This window comes from Miscanthus floridulus, chromosome 1 (genome assembly GCF_019320115.1).
Source record: "Miscanthus floridulus cultivar M001 chromosome 1, ASM1932011v1, whole genome shotgun sequence".
Classification (NCBI taxonomy): Eukaryota; Viridiplantae; Streptophyta; class Magnoliopsida; order Poales; family Poaceae; genus Miscanthus; species Miscanthus floridulus.
The window spans coordinates 16,044,056-16,060,970 of NC_089580.1; the positions used below are offsets into that span (position 1 = coordinate 16,044,056).

Consider the following 16,915-nt stretch of genomic DNA (forward strand, 5'->3'; position numbering starts at 1 on the left):
CTTGCCATCGATGTCGGATCTCATCCTCCTTCACCAAGATATGCTCCCTTTCATCCTTAATGCACTTAACTTGGTTGAAGTCCCTTGTCTTTCTCTCATGAACCCTAGCCATCCTATAAATGTCCTTCTTTTCTTCCTCCATACTCAAACGTTGGTAAAGATCCTCGTACGCTCTACCTTTTGCCACACTTAGAGCTCGTTTTGCAGTCTTCTTTGCGACCTTGTACTTCTCCATGTTGTCCACACTCCTGTCATGGTACAAGCATCTATAGCACTCTTTCTTCTCCTTAATAGCCTTTTGTACTTCCTCGTTACACCACCAAGTATCTTTAGCCTCGCCTCCACTTCCTTTGGTTACTCCACACACCTCTGAGGCCACCTTTCGAATGTTGATTGCCATCTTCTCCCACATGTTGTTTATGTCCTCATCTTCCTTCCAAGAGCCCTCTTTGATAACCCTTTCCCTGAATATCTCTGACGTCTCCCCTTTCAGTTTCCACCACTTTGTTCTTTCAATCTTAGCTTGTTTATCCCTACGGGCACGCACCTGAAAACGAAAGTCTGCCACCAAAAGCTTATGTTGAGAAACAACACACTCCCCTGGTATCACTTTGCAACCCAAGCATGCTCGTTTGTCCTTTCTTCTTGTGAGGACAAAGTCAATCTGGCTAGAGTGTTGTCCGCTATTGAAGGTCACTAGATGACATTCTCTCTTTCTAAAGAAAGTGTTGGCTATCATCAGGTCAAAAGCTACCGCGAAGTCTAGAACTTCCTCCCATCCTGATTGTGCCTAAATCTTGCATGGTTTCTTGGTACTGCTAGACGCGCGAAACAAGGCTCCACAAGATAAGTTTGGCTGGAGGACTGATGAGGAGTTTGCGCGGGAAATGCTTGCAGGCGTGAACCCAGTGGTTATCAGACGCCTGGAGGTTAGATGGTCTTCATCTTCTCCTATAGTAGTGACTTTTTTTAATGTCTGGTCTGGTGTTAAAACTTGTCTTTCATGATGGCAGACGTTCCCTGCTACAAGTACCCTGGATCCAAGAGTGTATGGTGACCATACTAGCAAGATAACTGAGGCTCACAGCCAGCACAACCTGGAAGGCCTGACAGTGCACGATGTACGCTGAACAACTCAGCACCATTTTAACTGAAACATTCTGTGGCAGGAACTGTGGATTTATGAACTCTGGATCTCTGATGTGATCACAAACCATTATGTGCAGGCACTGAGGAAGAACAGGCTCTTCATCCTAGACCACCACGACCACTTCATGCCGTACCTGGACCGGATCAACAAGCTGGAGGGCAACTTCATCTACGCCACCAGGACCCTGCTGTTCCTGAAAGACGACGGCACGCTGAAGCCCCTCGCCATCGAGCTTAGCTTGCCCAACCCAAAAGGCCAGCGGCACGGCGCGGTGAGCAAGGTGTATACCCCTGCCCACACAGGCGTGGAGCGCCACATATGGCAGCTCGCCAAAGCCTACGTCTGCGTCAATGACTCGGGCTGGCATCAGCTCATCAGCCACTGGTACGCACAGTACAGAGTCTGACCATGATGCTCAAGAACCAACATCTCATAGGGCAGTTGATCCTGAAGCTCGCCTCTCACTGTCTGCATTCCGCGATGAGCCAAAATTTGTTGAGGTTGACTGGACAGAGCCAATGTCAAAGGTTTGTACTGACACCATAGTAGAACAAAGTACTGCAGAGAACATCAAAGTGAAGAGCGCGACTGAGAAGATTGTTCAAGTGGAACCAGATGTTGGCACACAGAAAAATTCTGAGGTGTCACGTGATTTGGAATTTGACAAGTCCTATGGGGGTAAGGTACCTTCTTTCCCTTCTGGTGGTCCACCATCTCTTATGTTGAGCAGGGGAGATGATACTGATGCTGGTAATGTCAGTGGTTTCATCTCAAAACAGTCTGGTTTGGGCCGTGCAGCAAGGAGACAGTTAGCAGCAATTCTTGATGAGTTCTGGGGGCAACTTTTTGATTATCATGGTAAACTTACACAAGAGGCCAACACTAAAAGGCTGAACTATTTGATGGGACTGGACTTGAGAGCAGCTGGTTCTGCTGTGAGGAAAGATAGACTATCAATTGAAGCTTCCAGTAACTCAACGATGAGAGATGTAATGCAAGGGTCAGCTACTGTATTGAACACATGGGATTCTCATGATAAAGATATCTCTAATCAAGACATGGGTATCGGTCTGCAGATGCGTACCATGGATCCACCAACATGGTCTCAAAGCATGCATTTACCAAATAGAGATATTCCAAGTTCAGGCAGAACCTTCCTTGAGCAAAATGCTAAATTATATTCAAATTTTCATACTCCATCTTACTCCAGTAACCAGTTTTATCAGCCGGCTACCATTCATGGGTATCAGCTAGCAAACTATTTGCAAGGGATAAATGCAAGTCGAAATCCATACTCTAGCACTCCACTGGACCCATGGCAACCTCCTAGATCTTCTGAATCTGCTATTCCCAATTATACTGGCTCTGCGATGAATGCTCATACCCATAATCTCCTTGGTTCATTTGGAGATAGCTCTTTGCAAAGCCCGACATTGAACCGCTTAAGTACAATGGCAGCGGAAAGATCCTACTATGATCCTATCTCCATTGGTGGGAGTGAGAGTGTTGGCTCATCTGCTAACTCAAAGAAGTACCACAGTTCACCTGACATATCTGTGGTAATTGCTGCGAGCAGAGACGCTTTGTTGAATGAAACAAATTTGGGTGGTCCTGCTGCAAATCTAGCATACCTGAGTAGATTGGCATCTGAAAAATCACGGTATGTGGACTTAGCAGTCAGGCCATCATCTCCACTTACTGAGCTGTCACAACATAATGTTCAGAGAGATATGCTCTCTACACAGTCAGGCACGAACACCAAAACCAAATCCCTTTGGTCCCAGCAGCCATTTGAACAATTATTTGGTGTGTCAAGTTCAGTGTTGAATAGGAGTGAGGTGAACACTGGCCGGGGAGCAAGTAGTGCCATGAAGGATGATTTCTCTTGCACACAGTTTGAGGCAGAACTTCTTAAGTCTCTTAGATTTTGCATCATGAAGCTCTTGAAGCTGGAAGGATCAGAGTGGCTGTTTAGTCAGAACGGCGGTTGTGATGAAAATCTAATTGATCAAGTCTCTGAAGCCGAGAGAGTTTCACAGGAAGGAACCAATGATGACAGAGATACAAATTCTGTGCACAGAGCGCCCAATTGCGGAGATGATTGTGTTTGGCGGGCTTCCCTGATTGTTAGTTTTGGTGTCTGGTGTATCCATCGGGTGCTAGACCTGTCCCGCGTGGAAAGTAGACCAGAACTTTGGGGCAAGTATACATATGTTCTCAACCGTCTTCAGGTGATCCTTTTGACTGCACATCTGTTTTCCAGCGAACTACACATCGTGTTCTTATGCCACTAGAAAAGGGTAAACCTGAGAAATAGATTCAGCCTTTGGTTATGCCAGTGCCTCGTTCATGTAGCAAATTCTCGGTGTACGTGAAATTTTCTGTTTTGTTCATTGATCTGGGCCTTTAGGTAGGCCTATCTGTTGCGTGAAAACGTTTACATCAAGGGTTACAGGATCATGAGGTCCCCGTGGGCAAACCCATCCCTGGCAGCTTCATCACGGCAGCCATGATCCTGGAGGTGATCAAGGGCGTGGAGCAAGCTGTCTCAAGCCGCAAGGGCCGGAGCGGCACAGCAGCTGGAGATGTGGCCTTTCCCAAAGGGAAGGCGAACCTGGTCTCTGTGCTCAAGCGATACAAGCGAAGGCTTGGCAACAAGACCGCGGTAGAACAAAACAGAAAGGAAGACAAACATGTTCCATTTTGCTGCTTCTGGAGTCATGGGCGCAACTGTGCAAGAATGCCTGTTTCTTTTTCTGTACCCCTTTTTAGCATTTGGCCCGTACAAGTTTTTGCATATGATGTTCGCACGAGGGGCCAAACTGCCAAATGTTGTCCGGTGTACAGCATGAATTTTAGTTTCCTCAAGCAGCATTGTGAAATGGTGTACAGTTATGTGTAATTCTGTTTATGGGATTGGTCTACATCCTGTCATCCTGTGTGAAATTGTAGTTAAGTTGTGGTTTGCGTCCAGGCCCTTTCGCCTGGTTCCTGAAAGTCCTGTGGACTGGTCAGGTTAGGGAAATTCGAGTTCGGAAGCAAGTCATGAATGTCACCGAGGCTCGCCGCTTTCGAATTGCAATGGACGATGGCTATGAGCTTGCATGCGTGCAGGTGAAGGTGATATGCCCCATGGGAAGCGTCACAACCTGGGTGGTGGTGGTGTCAGTCTCGTGGCGTGCGGTACCCCTGCAGAGCCGGCACGCGACCGTACGTCTCATGGTCTAGGGGACGCAGTCCAGTGGGACGCACTAGGGTCGACGTTACCACTAGGATTCAAACTGGTGTCGCTTCCGCGCACCGAAGGTCTTCCAATCTCTTCTTTACGTGCGTATAAACGTGCACGCGGGTGATGTGAGTGTGAAGTGGGGCCTCCATCTCGGTCCCGTACAGCCTCTGCGACGCGTCGGCCCATCCCTGCTCGCCGCCAACGCAACGATGTATGTCCGAGGAGCAAATAAGAGAGAGGGGTCAGTTGTCTTCTTGAGTTCTTCTCTCCCATTAGCCGAGAAGGAGAAGGCACCGTAGAAAGATCCCCAAAACTTTTCAGTAGGGCTCTCAACTTTGTTTGCGCAGCGCATTTTTCGGTCTTGCCTCGTTCCTTGTGTAGAACTCTCGTAGCAGGGGAATCCCAAGCGAAATAGGAAAAAGAAGTACGTCTACTACTATACCGTTTGAACACATGAATTTTTTGCACCATAGGATCAAGATCCAATAGCTTTCACCTTTTTTCTACATCTAGCCTCCAGCCTCCACAGATCATATATCACAATTTTTTTTCTACGGAAGGATAAATCACAGATTTGCCGTATTAGTTCTTTTTGGTTTTATTACTACACTTGTTGGGAAGAGGATTCTTAGTCTGACTACTTGCTGCCTTGATGCGTGTTTCTTTTTCGATTGCTTCGGCTCTATATGATGTTGTGCTTTGATCACGTTGCAGGTGGCTCGGTGTTAGCTGTTAAGGTTTATTGCCTCCATGGGCGCAAGATCTGAAAATTGTGGTACAGAAACCTAAGCTGTGGCCCCTCTTGAAGATATATATTGGAGATTTTGGTTGGGAGGAAGACACCCCATCAGTGCTCTCACCATTTCCGTAAGGAAAGACATGCTATCCTCTCAGCCATAGTATGATAGTAGTCCACATCCTTGCAAGAATTATGTGGTGTAAATCTTTCTGAAAAAAGTTAAAGGCTGTGGTTGGGCGGAAGACGCCCCATCACTAGTGGCATGCCCTGGGTTTTTACAGTGCTGTGGATGGTCGTCTTCTCTGAAGATTGGTAGTCGACTACTAGGATCATAAAGAGAGTCAAGAGGGCCTGAGTTTGATCAACTGTTGGTTATTAGGCTTAGTGGTCTGGGTCCATATTCCATACTGAAATTTTGCTGATTAGCGTTCTGCACCATGAATTGTGTGCAGAGTATAGAATCTCTGGCCGCTGGCGATGCTCAGCATAACCTTTTCCGAACCCTTGGACCAACACTCGTGATTTCGATGGCATATATTGACCTTGGAAAGTGGTTGGTAGCAGTGGATGCTGGATCTCGGTTCGGCTATGATCTTGTGCTACTGGTGCTGCTCTTCAATTTCTCAGCCATTTTGTGTCAATATCTGTCAACTTGTATCGGCATGGTCACTGGGAAGAACCTTGCCAAGGTACGAGCACTTTATTGTTCTTGCTTCAGAGACAATTTGTAGAACTCTTGCCAGTCACTACAACCACCGTGCAGAGATCTCACTAATTTTAACTGATATTCTAGAGCTTACTAACTTAGCATAACCTCGAAAATGTTAACGTTTCTTATGCAATTCGTAACAATGATTTGGCTTCTCACCTTGGGCCTGGTAATTATCTTCGAGTAGACAAGGATGGGCTTGGATTCTCAAGTCCTGGATGCTTGTATCACTGCTGTTAGATGCAATCTAAAGAGGTCTCAGAGCCTGAAAAACAAGTGTACCACTTTCTGAATGAAACACTGAAACGCAATGTAACTAAATTAGTTACTTTGTGCTGTGTGCCTGTATTATTACTTGTTATTGTTAACATTATTTCTGGGTTGCTTTTTTTTAGATAAAGGATAGAAACTATCCGGCTTCATCTACCCGTGGGTAGAATCAGACCAAATTATTACAGCATCAAAAATTAAAGAAAGAAATTGACCGAAGAAAATACATCCCCAACAAGGAGCTCAAGTAGTCCTACGTGACCTCTGACTTCCACCGTGATGTCAATTCCACAGAATAAGATCACCAACGTCAAGACGAAGCCGCCAAACACGTTTGTCAGACCTAATAAAGGTACTGAAAACGTTGGACACCGACCACCATTGAAGACTGGATGCTTCTTCCTTGGCAACAGCACGAAGCACTTGGTGTAAACCACCAAACGCCGAGCTGTTACGCCAACGAATGCCGCCTCCGCCTTGAGTTGAACACCGAACAGGGTAACCACACGGGAAAACTGCCCGGCCTTGGCGATCAAGAACTTCGACGACGCGCCTGCGCCATCGCCGCCGGCCCGAAGAAACTAGGCTAGGTTTTCACCCAGTTATTGAACGCCCGCGGATGCAGCAAGGGACGGACTGACCAACGGCTTCAGCGGCGCCTTCAACAAGGTGCGTGGCACAGAAGTTCCACTGCCGCCGGCCCGGCGTAACACGCCAGGCAAGGATTTCGCCCAAGCCGCCGCCACCACCGTCGACACTGCGCCCAGCCAACGTGGAAGACCGCCTTCACCGGAAGGTCACCATCAGAGACGCTCAGAAGGCGGGCATCCCCGGCGCTGACCGTGGATCAGATCCAGACCCAGGGGGCCCAATCCTGACCCGCCGCCACCGCCGCCAGACGAACGGCACGTCGGCCGCCGCCGACGATCCACCACCACACAGAGCAGGGTACTGCCGGCAGAGGGACAGCACCAGCCCAGACCGAGGACGCCAGATCCAGGCCCGCAGGGCCCAAATCCGCCCGTCCGCCGCCACGGCGACTGCACACCGATGACGGAGAAGTCCGCCACCACCGCACCGCCCTGCGCCCGCCGCGGTCGGCGACCTCGCCGAGCCCCACGCGGCTCGGGCGAGTCGCCCCACCTGGCCGCGTCGTCCAGCGCCGCCACACAACCGGCTGAGAGGGCCACGCCGCCGCCATCCCGGCCGGCCGCGCGGCCCTGCCGGCGGACCGCTCTGGCGGCGGCGCGACTGGAGATTGGAGGGGAGGGAGAGGGCGTGGCGGCTAGGGTTCGGATCAGGAAGGCAAGTTCCGTTGGACACAGTCCATAACTCCTCGAGCACTGGTGAGGACTTTCAAAAATACAGTATTTACTCACAATAACCTCAGTTTCATGGATACAATGAGAGTATATATCACAGGAAACCAAGTTATCATTTTTAATCTCTGACTTTTCTTTCAACTAGCAAACATGCTTTTGCGTTGTGTCATCCGTTCCAATACGTCTTGGAATCGGACTCTACTGTGGCTAGACGCGCGCTATTTTGACTCATATGAACACAGGTCGTGAGTTCAGGTCACGAACGAGATAGTAAACCAATTAGGATTCTTATCTCTAATTCGTCACGTACTCCTACTCTTAGGGAAACCGACCAGGACTCTTATGGTCGGGGAGTGGAGGGATAGACATACTGGGGGACCAAGTGATGGATGAAAATTTGGAGAAAGAAAATTCCTTCTTTTAATATTACATATTAGGTGTAGATAAGAAACAAGGAGAACTGTCAACGATAAACTTTATAGCTTGGGGTTAAGTTCTATCAAGTAAATGCTCCTTTCATTCTAAATCATATTAAACTATTTCCTGCATAGGCTTTGGGAGATATTAACCTTACTTTCTGTACTTCTACATGACTGATAGATCTGCTGCCAGGAATACAGTCAGGTGATATGTGTTGTTCTCGGTCTTCAGGCATGGCTATCCTTGTTGACCTCTGAATTGACAATGGTACGCCTACAAACTTTAGATTTCTCGCTCTGCTGTGCTTCATTCTGGGATGTTTATGTGATCATGCTATGCATGCATTTAGTTTATGAGTACTTGTTACTCCTTACCAGAGCACATCATAGTTCTCGTCTTTTAAACACTTAACATTTGGCTACTTTAGATTGCAGGCATGGCAGTGGGGTTCAACATTGTGTTTGAACACGACGATCTTATCACAGCCATATGTTTTGCAAGTGTTGTAGTTAGTTTACTACCATACACGCTCTCTCGTTTGGTAAATCTATAAATCCCCAAATAACCCCATCATAAAAAGATTATCTTCTTAAGTCTAAGACCTTATGTAATTCTAGTTTCTTACTCGTGCTCATTATAGGATAAGAAGGTGGCTGGGATATTTAATGCCTGCATAGCTGGATTTACACTTCTTTGTTTTGTGCTTGGTTTATTGATCAGTCACCCCCATACCCCAGTCAATATGAATGTGATGTTCCCCAAGTTGAGTGGTGAAAGCGCTTACTCATTGATGGCTCTTCTTGGCACAAATATAATAGTACGCAACTTTTATACTCATTCAGCATTTGTTCAGGTAAGTTCTAACTTCTAAAGCCTCTTGCTAATGCTTAGGTAAAGTTTTCAGATGGCATGTACAAGCACTTAGCTTTGCCAAACTTATCTCCCATTAAGTTTTCTTATCAATCCTGAATGAATTTGTCTTGCACGTTGAAAGTGATCCAACAACAATAAGCCTCAGGGTGCTGAATGTAATGAAAAGTGATGTCTGGGAAAATGTGGCTGGCCATGGGGGTGCTGAATGTTGTCAGCAAATAATCTTTTGTGTCCAGATTAGAGTTCAGGTACAGATTAGTGCCCAGGTTCAGTGTGTTTGGTTGTGCTGCTTCATGTTTGAGTTGGCCTTTCAAATGTAATGAAAACAGAGTAAGAAAGTGCTCTGTCATGATTCATGAATAGGTTACTGGTGTTTGGTTGTGCTGCTTTCGTATTTGAAGCAGCCTATGTCACTAGGTGGAGCCTTTTGTTTTCTTTCGTGTTGTCAGAGTTCTCATAATAAGAAACAAGTCCTCTGTATTGCCTGTTTTTTTTATGAAACCTCTGTATTGCCTGTTATGATCCATTACTTATGAATCGATCTTCATCAAGAAATAAATGGTGTTAAGGTTGTTAGTGTTTTTAGTTATGGTAATTCATGATACATGTCAAGTGATCCTTCTATATCAATACAAGTTCGGCAGATCTCCTGCCGACCGTTTGAAAAAAAAAAAAAAGATACATGTCAAGTGGTTGGAATGTACTTTAAAAAAATAGATCTTGGGGAGAGACACCTCCTGGGCATATCCTTGAGGAAAGGTACCAGGCTTGGAACGCGGACCGGCACAGGGGTTTCAGTGATCCCCAGACCCCAGGGTTTTCCACTCTAACCACGAAGCTGGTTGGAATGTACTTTTGTCCTTTCTCTTCCATTTCACTAAGCAAATCATTCTTTTCTTTTCTCTGCTTATTTGATTTTCTTTGGTTTGTTGTATACTGATTCAGATATCATATGTGCAGGTCCAGAGAAGATCTTCAGTCCATACCCTTGGTTCCCTGTTCCACGACCACCTTTTCTCTATATTATTTATATTTACTGGGATTTTCCTTGTGAATTATATTCTCCTGAGCTCAGCAGCAGATGAATCCAGTGACACATTGGTAATGAACTTTCAAGATGCTATGGAGGTAATGCACCAGGTTTGTATCTCCAGTTTCTGTCTATTTGTCAAATCCAGAGCACATCATCGATCTGTGGTAGTTTCGCAAGAGGTGTTGATGGTTGTAGTTGCTGGTGATTTTTTTTGTTGCCAGCAATTCTCGTAGTTGTGTTTTGGTTTTGTCAGCTGTATCTGTATGTAGTTCTTTTTGTTGCAGTTCAGGCCGGTTTCACTTTTGGAACCGTGCAGTTGCTCAGTTTTTGGGTCCTCTTTTTTTTTCCCAAAGATGGACCCCAATTCCTTTTCTTGTAATAAACTTTGCAGCAATGATCTTGCTGCCCTTCAAAAAAAAATAGTTGTTAAAAGCAGAAGCAAATGTTTACACAGATGGGGAGAATGAGGTATTGTGCAATCTGAAATATGAGAAGTCTGCTGGAGGTGGTAGATTCTAATGATCCACCGTTTCTTGCTTGTAGTAGGTAAGGGGAAAAGAGTGGTCATGGTCTCATGGTAATGCCAGTGGTAGCCTTTTAAAATGTCTGGTTTGGGGCGCGCAGCACGGAGGCAGCTAGAAGTAATTCTTGATGAGTTCTGGGGGCATCTTATTTAGAGGTGTTTGGTTGCACCTTCTAAATTTTAGTCGTTGTTTCATCGAATATTTAACACATGCATGGAGTATTAAATATAGGCTAATTATGAAACTAATTACATAGTTTGTGACTAATTTGCGAGACGAATCTTTTGAGCCTAATTAGTCCATGATTTGATAATGTTTTGCTAAAGTAAACATGTGCTAATGACGGATTAATTAGGCTTAAAAAATCGTCTCGTGGAGTACTGACGGATTATGTAATTTATTTTTTATTAGTATCCGAACACCCCATGCAACATCCTTTCGACACACATCCTAAATTTTAGTAACTGGATCAAACACCCTATTATTATCACGGTGAGCTTACACAAGAAGTTATTACCATGCTATGCTGACACTCACACTGACATATATGCTCCTGACCAAAGTTTGGTTCACTGGGAGCTGGCTTTTCAACAAGCCCAACATTGAACCACTACTATAAAAGAATTTTAGGAGATAGGCCTCTAATTAATTAAGGTGGGGATCTTATTAATTGAGACGAATATTTTAGGAGACGACACACACCCACACCCTCATGTCTGTTTATTTGTGATTACATGCTTTTTTATAGGTGAACCACATACCCGCTCTTCAACGAGCTCAACATTGAATCAACATGTTTACCTCAGTTAATCATTTTCGGAGATGGACATCTTAAGAAAACCATTTTTATTAGTAGACTATTTTAAGATGTCTGCCTCTGAATTGGTTATTAATAAAGACGAACATTCTAAGATGTTGTCATTAAAAATCGATTAACAGAGATGGCACACTTAAGAGGCTCATTGTCTATAGAAATACATTTTCATATAAGGTCGAGTAAAGATAAACATTACATAAAAAATTAGAGATTGGCCTGATTTATAACTTTGTAGTTAACAAGTTTCTGATTTAAAGCTATTTAGAGTCCCAAATCTTGTTTTAATTTTCTATAATTTGAAATTTAATTTTTTAATTTTTTAATAATCTCGGATGTTGACATGGTCTACGTAACAGTTTTAGTTCTCAATGCAATGTACAACTTTGTAGTTGAAAGATTTTTATTTGATAGGTTTTTAATATAAGTCATCCACATTTTATTTAGAATTCCAAATATGTGTTAGAAATTCTTGAACTTTGACATTCAATTTTGGCCATGATCAATACCTAGTTGTCGTGGTCGACGCGATATACAACTTTATAGTTGATAAGTTTTTTATTTAAAGTTGTTGAATGCCCCAGTTTTGTTTTGGTAGTTGAGTGACAATTAGTGGACTAGGATCATCTTGCTACTAGAATTGAGTAGGAGGCTTACCCAAATTGTGTTAGGCAAAGTAATTTCGATTAGGATCTCATTTTATGCTAACTACTTTGATTTAGTGTTGTGCATTTGGTAGATAAATATTTGTAACACCCTCGGTGTTACACCCTAAACAAATCATTAAATCATGTTATGAGCATCATATTTATGTGATAAAGCATGTGATAAAGTGTGTAGATCAATTTCTTGTAACATAAAATGACTAATAAAAATGTTAAATGAAAGTTGATTCAATAGCTCATGTATGTCAAGTAGGGTTGAAAATCAATTTTTGTTAAGCAAAAGTATTATAGAATATGTGTGTGACACCTAAATAAGTTTGAAGTGCAAACTTTGTAGATGATAATATAATTCTTGCCGTAGAAAAAGAGCATTGCTAGCTAGTATTTCTAATGGCCTAAAAATGGAACCTAAAACTGAATCCAACTCAAGACTTAGAAGGTTTTCAAGTTTGAAAACAGGGTGACGACGCTGTATTGGCGAATTAATTCCGTGCAATTTAGCTAGGTAGTGGTGTCATGTTTTAGCTCATGCTGGTAGTCTGATATGCCCACTTTAGCATAGTGAAGGTGGTTTGGTCTGAACTTCCAAAGTTCGGTTGTTATTGACGCTTTAAAATTCGTGCACATCACCTGCTCAGTCTGTGTGCGCGGTCACCATGCGCCTGTGCTCGCCGTGGTCGTCCCGGCTGGGCCACGCGCGCGGGGCCGCATTTGTGTGCCAGGGTCACCCTTGGCCGGCCGTGGCTTGGCTGCGGCCTGGCCGCCATTGGCCGCTGCCGCGCAAATAAGCTGTTGTTGCTCGCCTAGCCGTGCGGTGCTACTGGCTACCCCGCCGCTCCTGCCGCACTGCTGCCCCTGCCCCGCGCCGTGGTGTAGCTACTGCTGGTGTCGTCGCCTCACCATCGCGTCCGCACCCCCTGCACCTTCATGCCACTGCTGGCCTGGTCCGATGCCTACCACTGCTACGCGCACATGGTTGGGCTCGTGTCGTCTTGCCATTTATGGCACTACGGCCGCACGGGCCATGCCCGATCGTGGACGCACGCGGTTGGTCCACAGTGTCTGCGCGCGTGTCTCCCCGATCGCATCGGTCGTGTCCTGCCAAGACGAGGTCGAGTTGAGCCCCACCTACCATTAAATCCGTCAGGGAAAGATCATCTTGAGCCGATTCATCGCGTCGCTGGCTTCGCCATCAAGTCGCCTAGCCACCTGACCCCACCCCGCCTTGGACCGAGCTCAGCCAAGCTTCAATTTTGGTGTTACCTCACCGCCGGGCCGATAAGGCCGTGTGCGTCAAAAGCCGATGGTAGTTCCCCATCGAACCCCCCATAGCCAATTCGTCTACACCACTAACCTCGCCTTGACTCTCTCTCCACCCTGCGCGCGCTAGCGGAACCGCTACAGCCTCCTCGGCGTAGCTGACGCGGCCGTATCTGTCGTGGCTTGTCGCCGAGCTCGCCGCGCGCACGTGGCCAGCCCATCCCCGGCCTCCTCCGCTACAACCACCACACCGGTCGAGCCCGCGGTAAGTCCCTAGTGCTCGCTTGCTAGCTGGTTAGGTCCTTAGGTGCCCTGGTTCGCTAGAACAGTCGCGCCAATGCCAATGATCTAGTGGTTGGCGTAGCTAGCCAATGCCAATGCTCGCCGCGCTGCCGTGCACGGGTTAGCTAGGGGTGTGTGGGGAAATTAGAGGAAGGCCAGCGGGTAAGTGAAGGGGTCAGAGAAAGAATTAGTAAACGGATGGCGACATAGTTTCGAAAAAAGATCAGGGTCTCTTTTGCAAAAGAGTCATGCCCGCGCGGGTTTCCCACTTGGGCCGCGTTGATGGACCGGCCAACGCGCGCGGTCCGCGTGTTTGTGGGCCACGAGGTCGGTTTCGTTTTTTCTTTTTCTTAGAAATAGGTAATAGCTTTCTATTTTAATTTCTGAGCTAGATTTGTATAATTAATATAAATTTGTATAGGTGTCCAAAAATTATGAAACTAATTTTGTTAGGTTTCTAAAATCATTGTCTACCTGATAGTGTAGTTAGTTCATATATATATCTGTGTTGATACTAAAGGCTATTAAATCATTTGAAAGTGCTTAATATTATTAAAGTAATTATTATAGGAATTTTTGTGATAATTTGGTGATAGCTTAATCCTGAAATTTTTACAGTAGCTTCATTGTATTATTATGTGCTCACTGTAATTTTTGTAGCCTTAGACTAGACTAAACATTAGGGTAGTTAAATGTTCTATGTTTAAATATATATTAAATCTTTAATAGAGATGAAGGCATACCATTGAATTGCGAAACTAGGTGCTTGTTAGTTGAACTCAATATTTTGTTTGATGAAGATGGTTCGCTTAGTATCTTAGTCATTAGAACTAGCTTAGTAGCTTAACATGTGTATTCTTATTTTAAAAGTTATTGTTACCTAAATACTGAATTGTTGCATCATCATCATCGTATGCATATAGAGAACGAGTTGGCGGAGATCATGACCACCGACGAGCCCGAGTTCAAGGAGATCATCGAGGATATGAGGAGATTCTCGTGCAGGAGGAGGTCCCGGAGCCGCCATTGACTGACTCAGCTGACACCACGTCTGCCCAAGGCAAGTCCTGGTGCATAACCCTTATTTTTTATAATCATCGTAAATATATGTGATATGCATTTACGTTACAGGAATTCTATGAAAACCACTTGCATATATATATATATGTGATATGCATTTACGTGCATTTACCGACAACCTAAGCATAGCAGCTACTCAAACCTGCACTAGTAGGACTCTTAGGATATATATATATATTGCAGGTTTGAGTAGCTGCTATGCTTAGGTTGTCGGTAGCATGAGTAACCTGCCGTTACCCATAATAGGTGATTATTATTACTTTCATAATAAAAATGATGAAGAGAAAATAGAGACCGGACAGGGATATAGCATGAGTTATTGGTGGGTGTAACAAGTTGTGTCCCGCGGCTATGGGGCTTAGCTTAGTTACACTGTTTTCCCTGTCCGTGTCGATTGAGGACCGTCCGTTGTTGTGGATGGTAGTTAGGTCACAGACTTATTATCCTAAGCACATACTTACTTATGGGAGCGGGAATGCTCGTTGCGCTCTTTGTCATGGGTTCCGACTCTTTTCAGACCGAGTGATTGGAGGCGGAGAAAGGTGGAGGTCTAAGCACCATGCTGAGACGGGGTCTCAAGTGTGGGGGCTTGAAGTTCAAGTTTGGACGAGGATTTGGATCACTCGACAGGAGTGGAGTGGGTTGGTCTCATTGTGCCTAGGATACAAGCGAGACGTGTGCTTCGGGGTACCTAGTATACATTGGTTCATGAATCATCGTTTCCGTGAAACGGTACGACTTGGCTATGGTCTAGCACCATAGTAAAAACTGAAAGATGAAAGATGGTGAAATAGTTCTGATTGCTCAACCCTTTCTGAAAAGTGGAACATGTGCTTACCTAGAATGGTTAGCTAATTAAGTAATCATGTCTGCTAATAAAACTTGACCCTAAGGATGTACTTTTAGTAATGCTTTTTTTGTAAACAAAAGAAAATGACAGACCATATTGCCTATCATGTTTCTTGCGAGTCGAGAAATTATTCCCACTAGTCGGGTAAGTCTTACGAGTATATTGTGTACTCAGGGTTTATTTTACCCTGTTGCAGGTGCAGCTTGAGGAGTTAGCTCTTATGTGGAGGATTCTTCTGGTGGACACGGATGGATCCGTGTATCGTTTCCGCTAGATGATTATTACATTTTCGTTTTTAATTATCGCACTATGAACTATAGTATTGTAATAAATAATTTTCAAAACTCTAGGTTGTATTAAATGGACTAAGTATTGTAAGCTCGTACTCATTATTAGATTCTGGATGTAAGCTCGTACTCATTATTAGATTCTGGATGTGCAACGTGGATTATTTCGAGTTCTCCCTTGGAGTGTGCTCGACGAAACTGTCCGGTATAATTCATTTTTTTGTGCTTAGTGTCTAGTGGAAGACGAGCTTCTCCGAAAATGTGTTATTCTAGGCGGTTCTGCCACAATATTTAGGTTGTTCAACCCTTCTAGACATTTAGATTCTTTCAATTGTTTAGAGTATTAGATATTTATTTTAAGTTCTTATATTTTGAATTGATTCATTTTTTTATTTTTTCAAAACAATCTCAGAGGAACACGCCCTATATTTAAAATTATAGCGCTTGACAAGTTCTAAAAATTTGTAGTTTTTTCATTTGATTTTTTTGCAGTCAAATAATTAATATAATATTATAAAATGTTAATATAAAAAAATAGCATCCTATATATAGCGATGAATTAGTGTGTGGTGTAGTGGTGGAAATGTGTCTAGTAATACAGATTATGGGTTCAAATCCTAGAAACCTCTGTAAAGGATCATTAACAATGACCACCTAACAAATGTGGATGACTTATCCGCTATATAAATGTAAACAAAAAATAAAATAAAATAGCAGCCTGTATAGTTAAAATATCTTATTACGATCCTAAATGCATCGGTGAGAGTGGAAGTGTTGGCTCGTCTGCTTACTCAGAGAAGTGCTACTGTTCATTTAACAGTAGCTGAAATATCTTATTATGATCCTAAATTCATTGGTGGGCAACAAATTAGAACAGATGGTCGTCCAACAGAGGCGTCTCCGACAATGCATGATCAGATGGCTCGACGACGCAGGTCGACGGTGGTGGCGCCTAAATGCATGGTTGGGACACAATCTGACTCGGTCGCCTCCACGATGGTACGGTGACCAGGCACGGTCTAGTAGCGGAGATCTAGACAATGGCCCCGTTCGCTTGGAGGAATCTGGATGAATCTGGAGGAATTTGTGAGAGGAATCATCCGTGAACAGTAAAATTCATTCGGAACAGTACTTCCTCCATACCAGCCGAACGCAGCCAATGAAGGCCGACCACAGAGAGGAGGTAATTAAGCGATTTGTTGCTACGACCCACGCTAGAGCGACGACGATGGTGTTGCTCCCGACAGAGATCAAGCTCCCTAAAGACATGCAGTGTGGAAAGCAAAACTTAAACTCATGATACCATATAGGAGGAAAGGATTTGGTGGGATAGTAGATTGTGTTGATAAGCCTCGTGATCAGATTATACTCATAAGAGTATTGTTTAGAGGCAAGAAACCTCCCTAGA

At 44.5% G+C, this 16,915-nt stretch overlaps 2 protein-coding genes across 2 annotated transcripts; both read left to right on the forward strand.

Moving 5' to 3' along the window:
* The first annotated feature begins 1,378 nt into the window (after positions 1–1,378).
* Positions 1,379–3,456, forward strand: LOC136474208 (protein ETHYLENE-INSENSITIVE 2-like). Its single transcript, XM_066471810.1, has one exon. The coding sequence runs from the start codon at positions 1,501–1,503 to the stop codon at positions 3,442–3,444; it is 1,944 nt and encodes a 647-aa protein (XP_066327907.1). The 5' UTR covers positions 1,379–1,500; the 3' UTR covers positions 3,445–3,456.
* Positions 3,457–7,147: 3,691 nt separating this feature from the next.
* On the forward strand, positions 7,148–15,494 carry LOC136452543 (protein ETHYLENE-INSENSITIVE 2-like). The gene is made up of 6 exons (XM_066453154.1): positions 7,148–7,402; positions 8,020–8,106; positions 8,267–8,380; positions 8,480–8,692; positions 9,658–9,852; positions 15,417–15,494. Exons 1-6 carry the CDS (start codon positions 7,148–7,150, stop codon positions 15,492–15,494), a joined length of 942 nt encoding a protein of 313 aa, XP_066309251.1.
* The last annotated feature ends 1,421 nt before the right edge of the window (positions 15,495–16,915 follow it).

What these genes read in the sequence shown, in the direction of transcription:
- LOC136474208 (XM_066471810.1), top strand. Translation starts at nt 1,501, where the DNA reads ATGACTCGGGCTGGCATCAGCTCATCAGCCACTGGTACGCACAGTACA.
- LOC136452543 (XM_066453154.1), top strand. Translation starts at nt 7,148, where the DNA reads ATGACGGAGAAGTCCGCCACCACCGCACCGCCCTGCGCCCGCCGCGGT. An exon ending in CATACACGCTCTCTCGTTTG is followed by an intron (nt 8,381 to 8,479) that starts GTAAATCTATAA and finishes TGCTCATTATAG; the next exon opens with GATAAGAAGGTGGCTGGGAT. An exon ending in CTATGGAGGTAATGCACCAG is followed by an intron (nt 9,853 to 15,416) that starts GTTTGTATCTCC and finishes ACCCTGTTGCAG; the next exon opens with GTGCAGCTTGAGGAGTTAGC.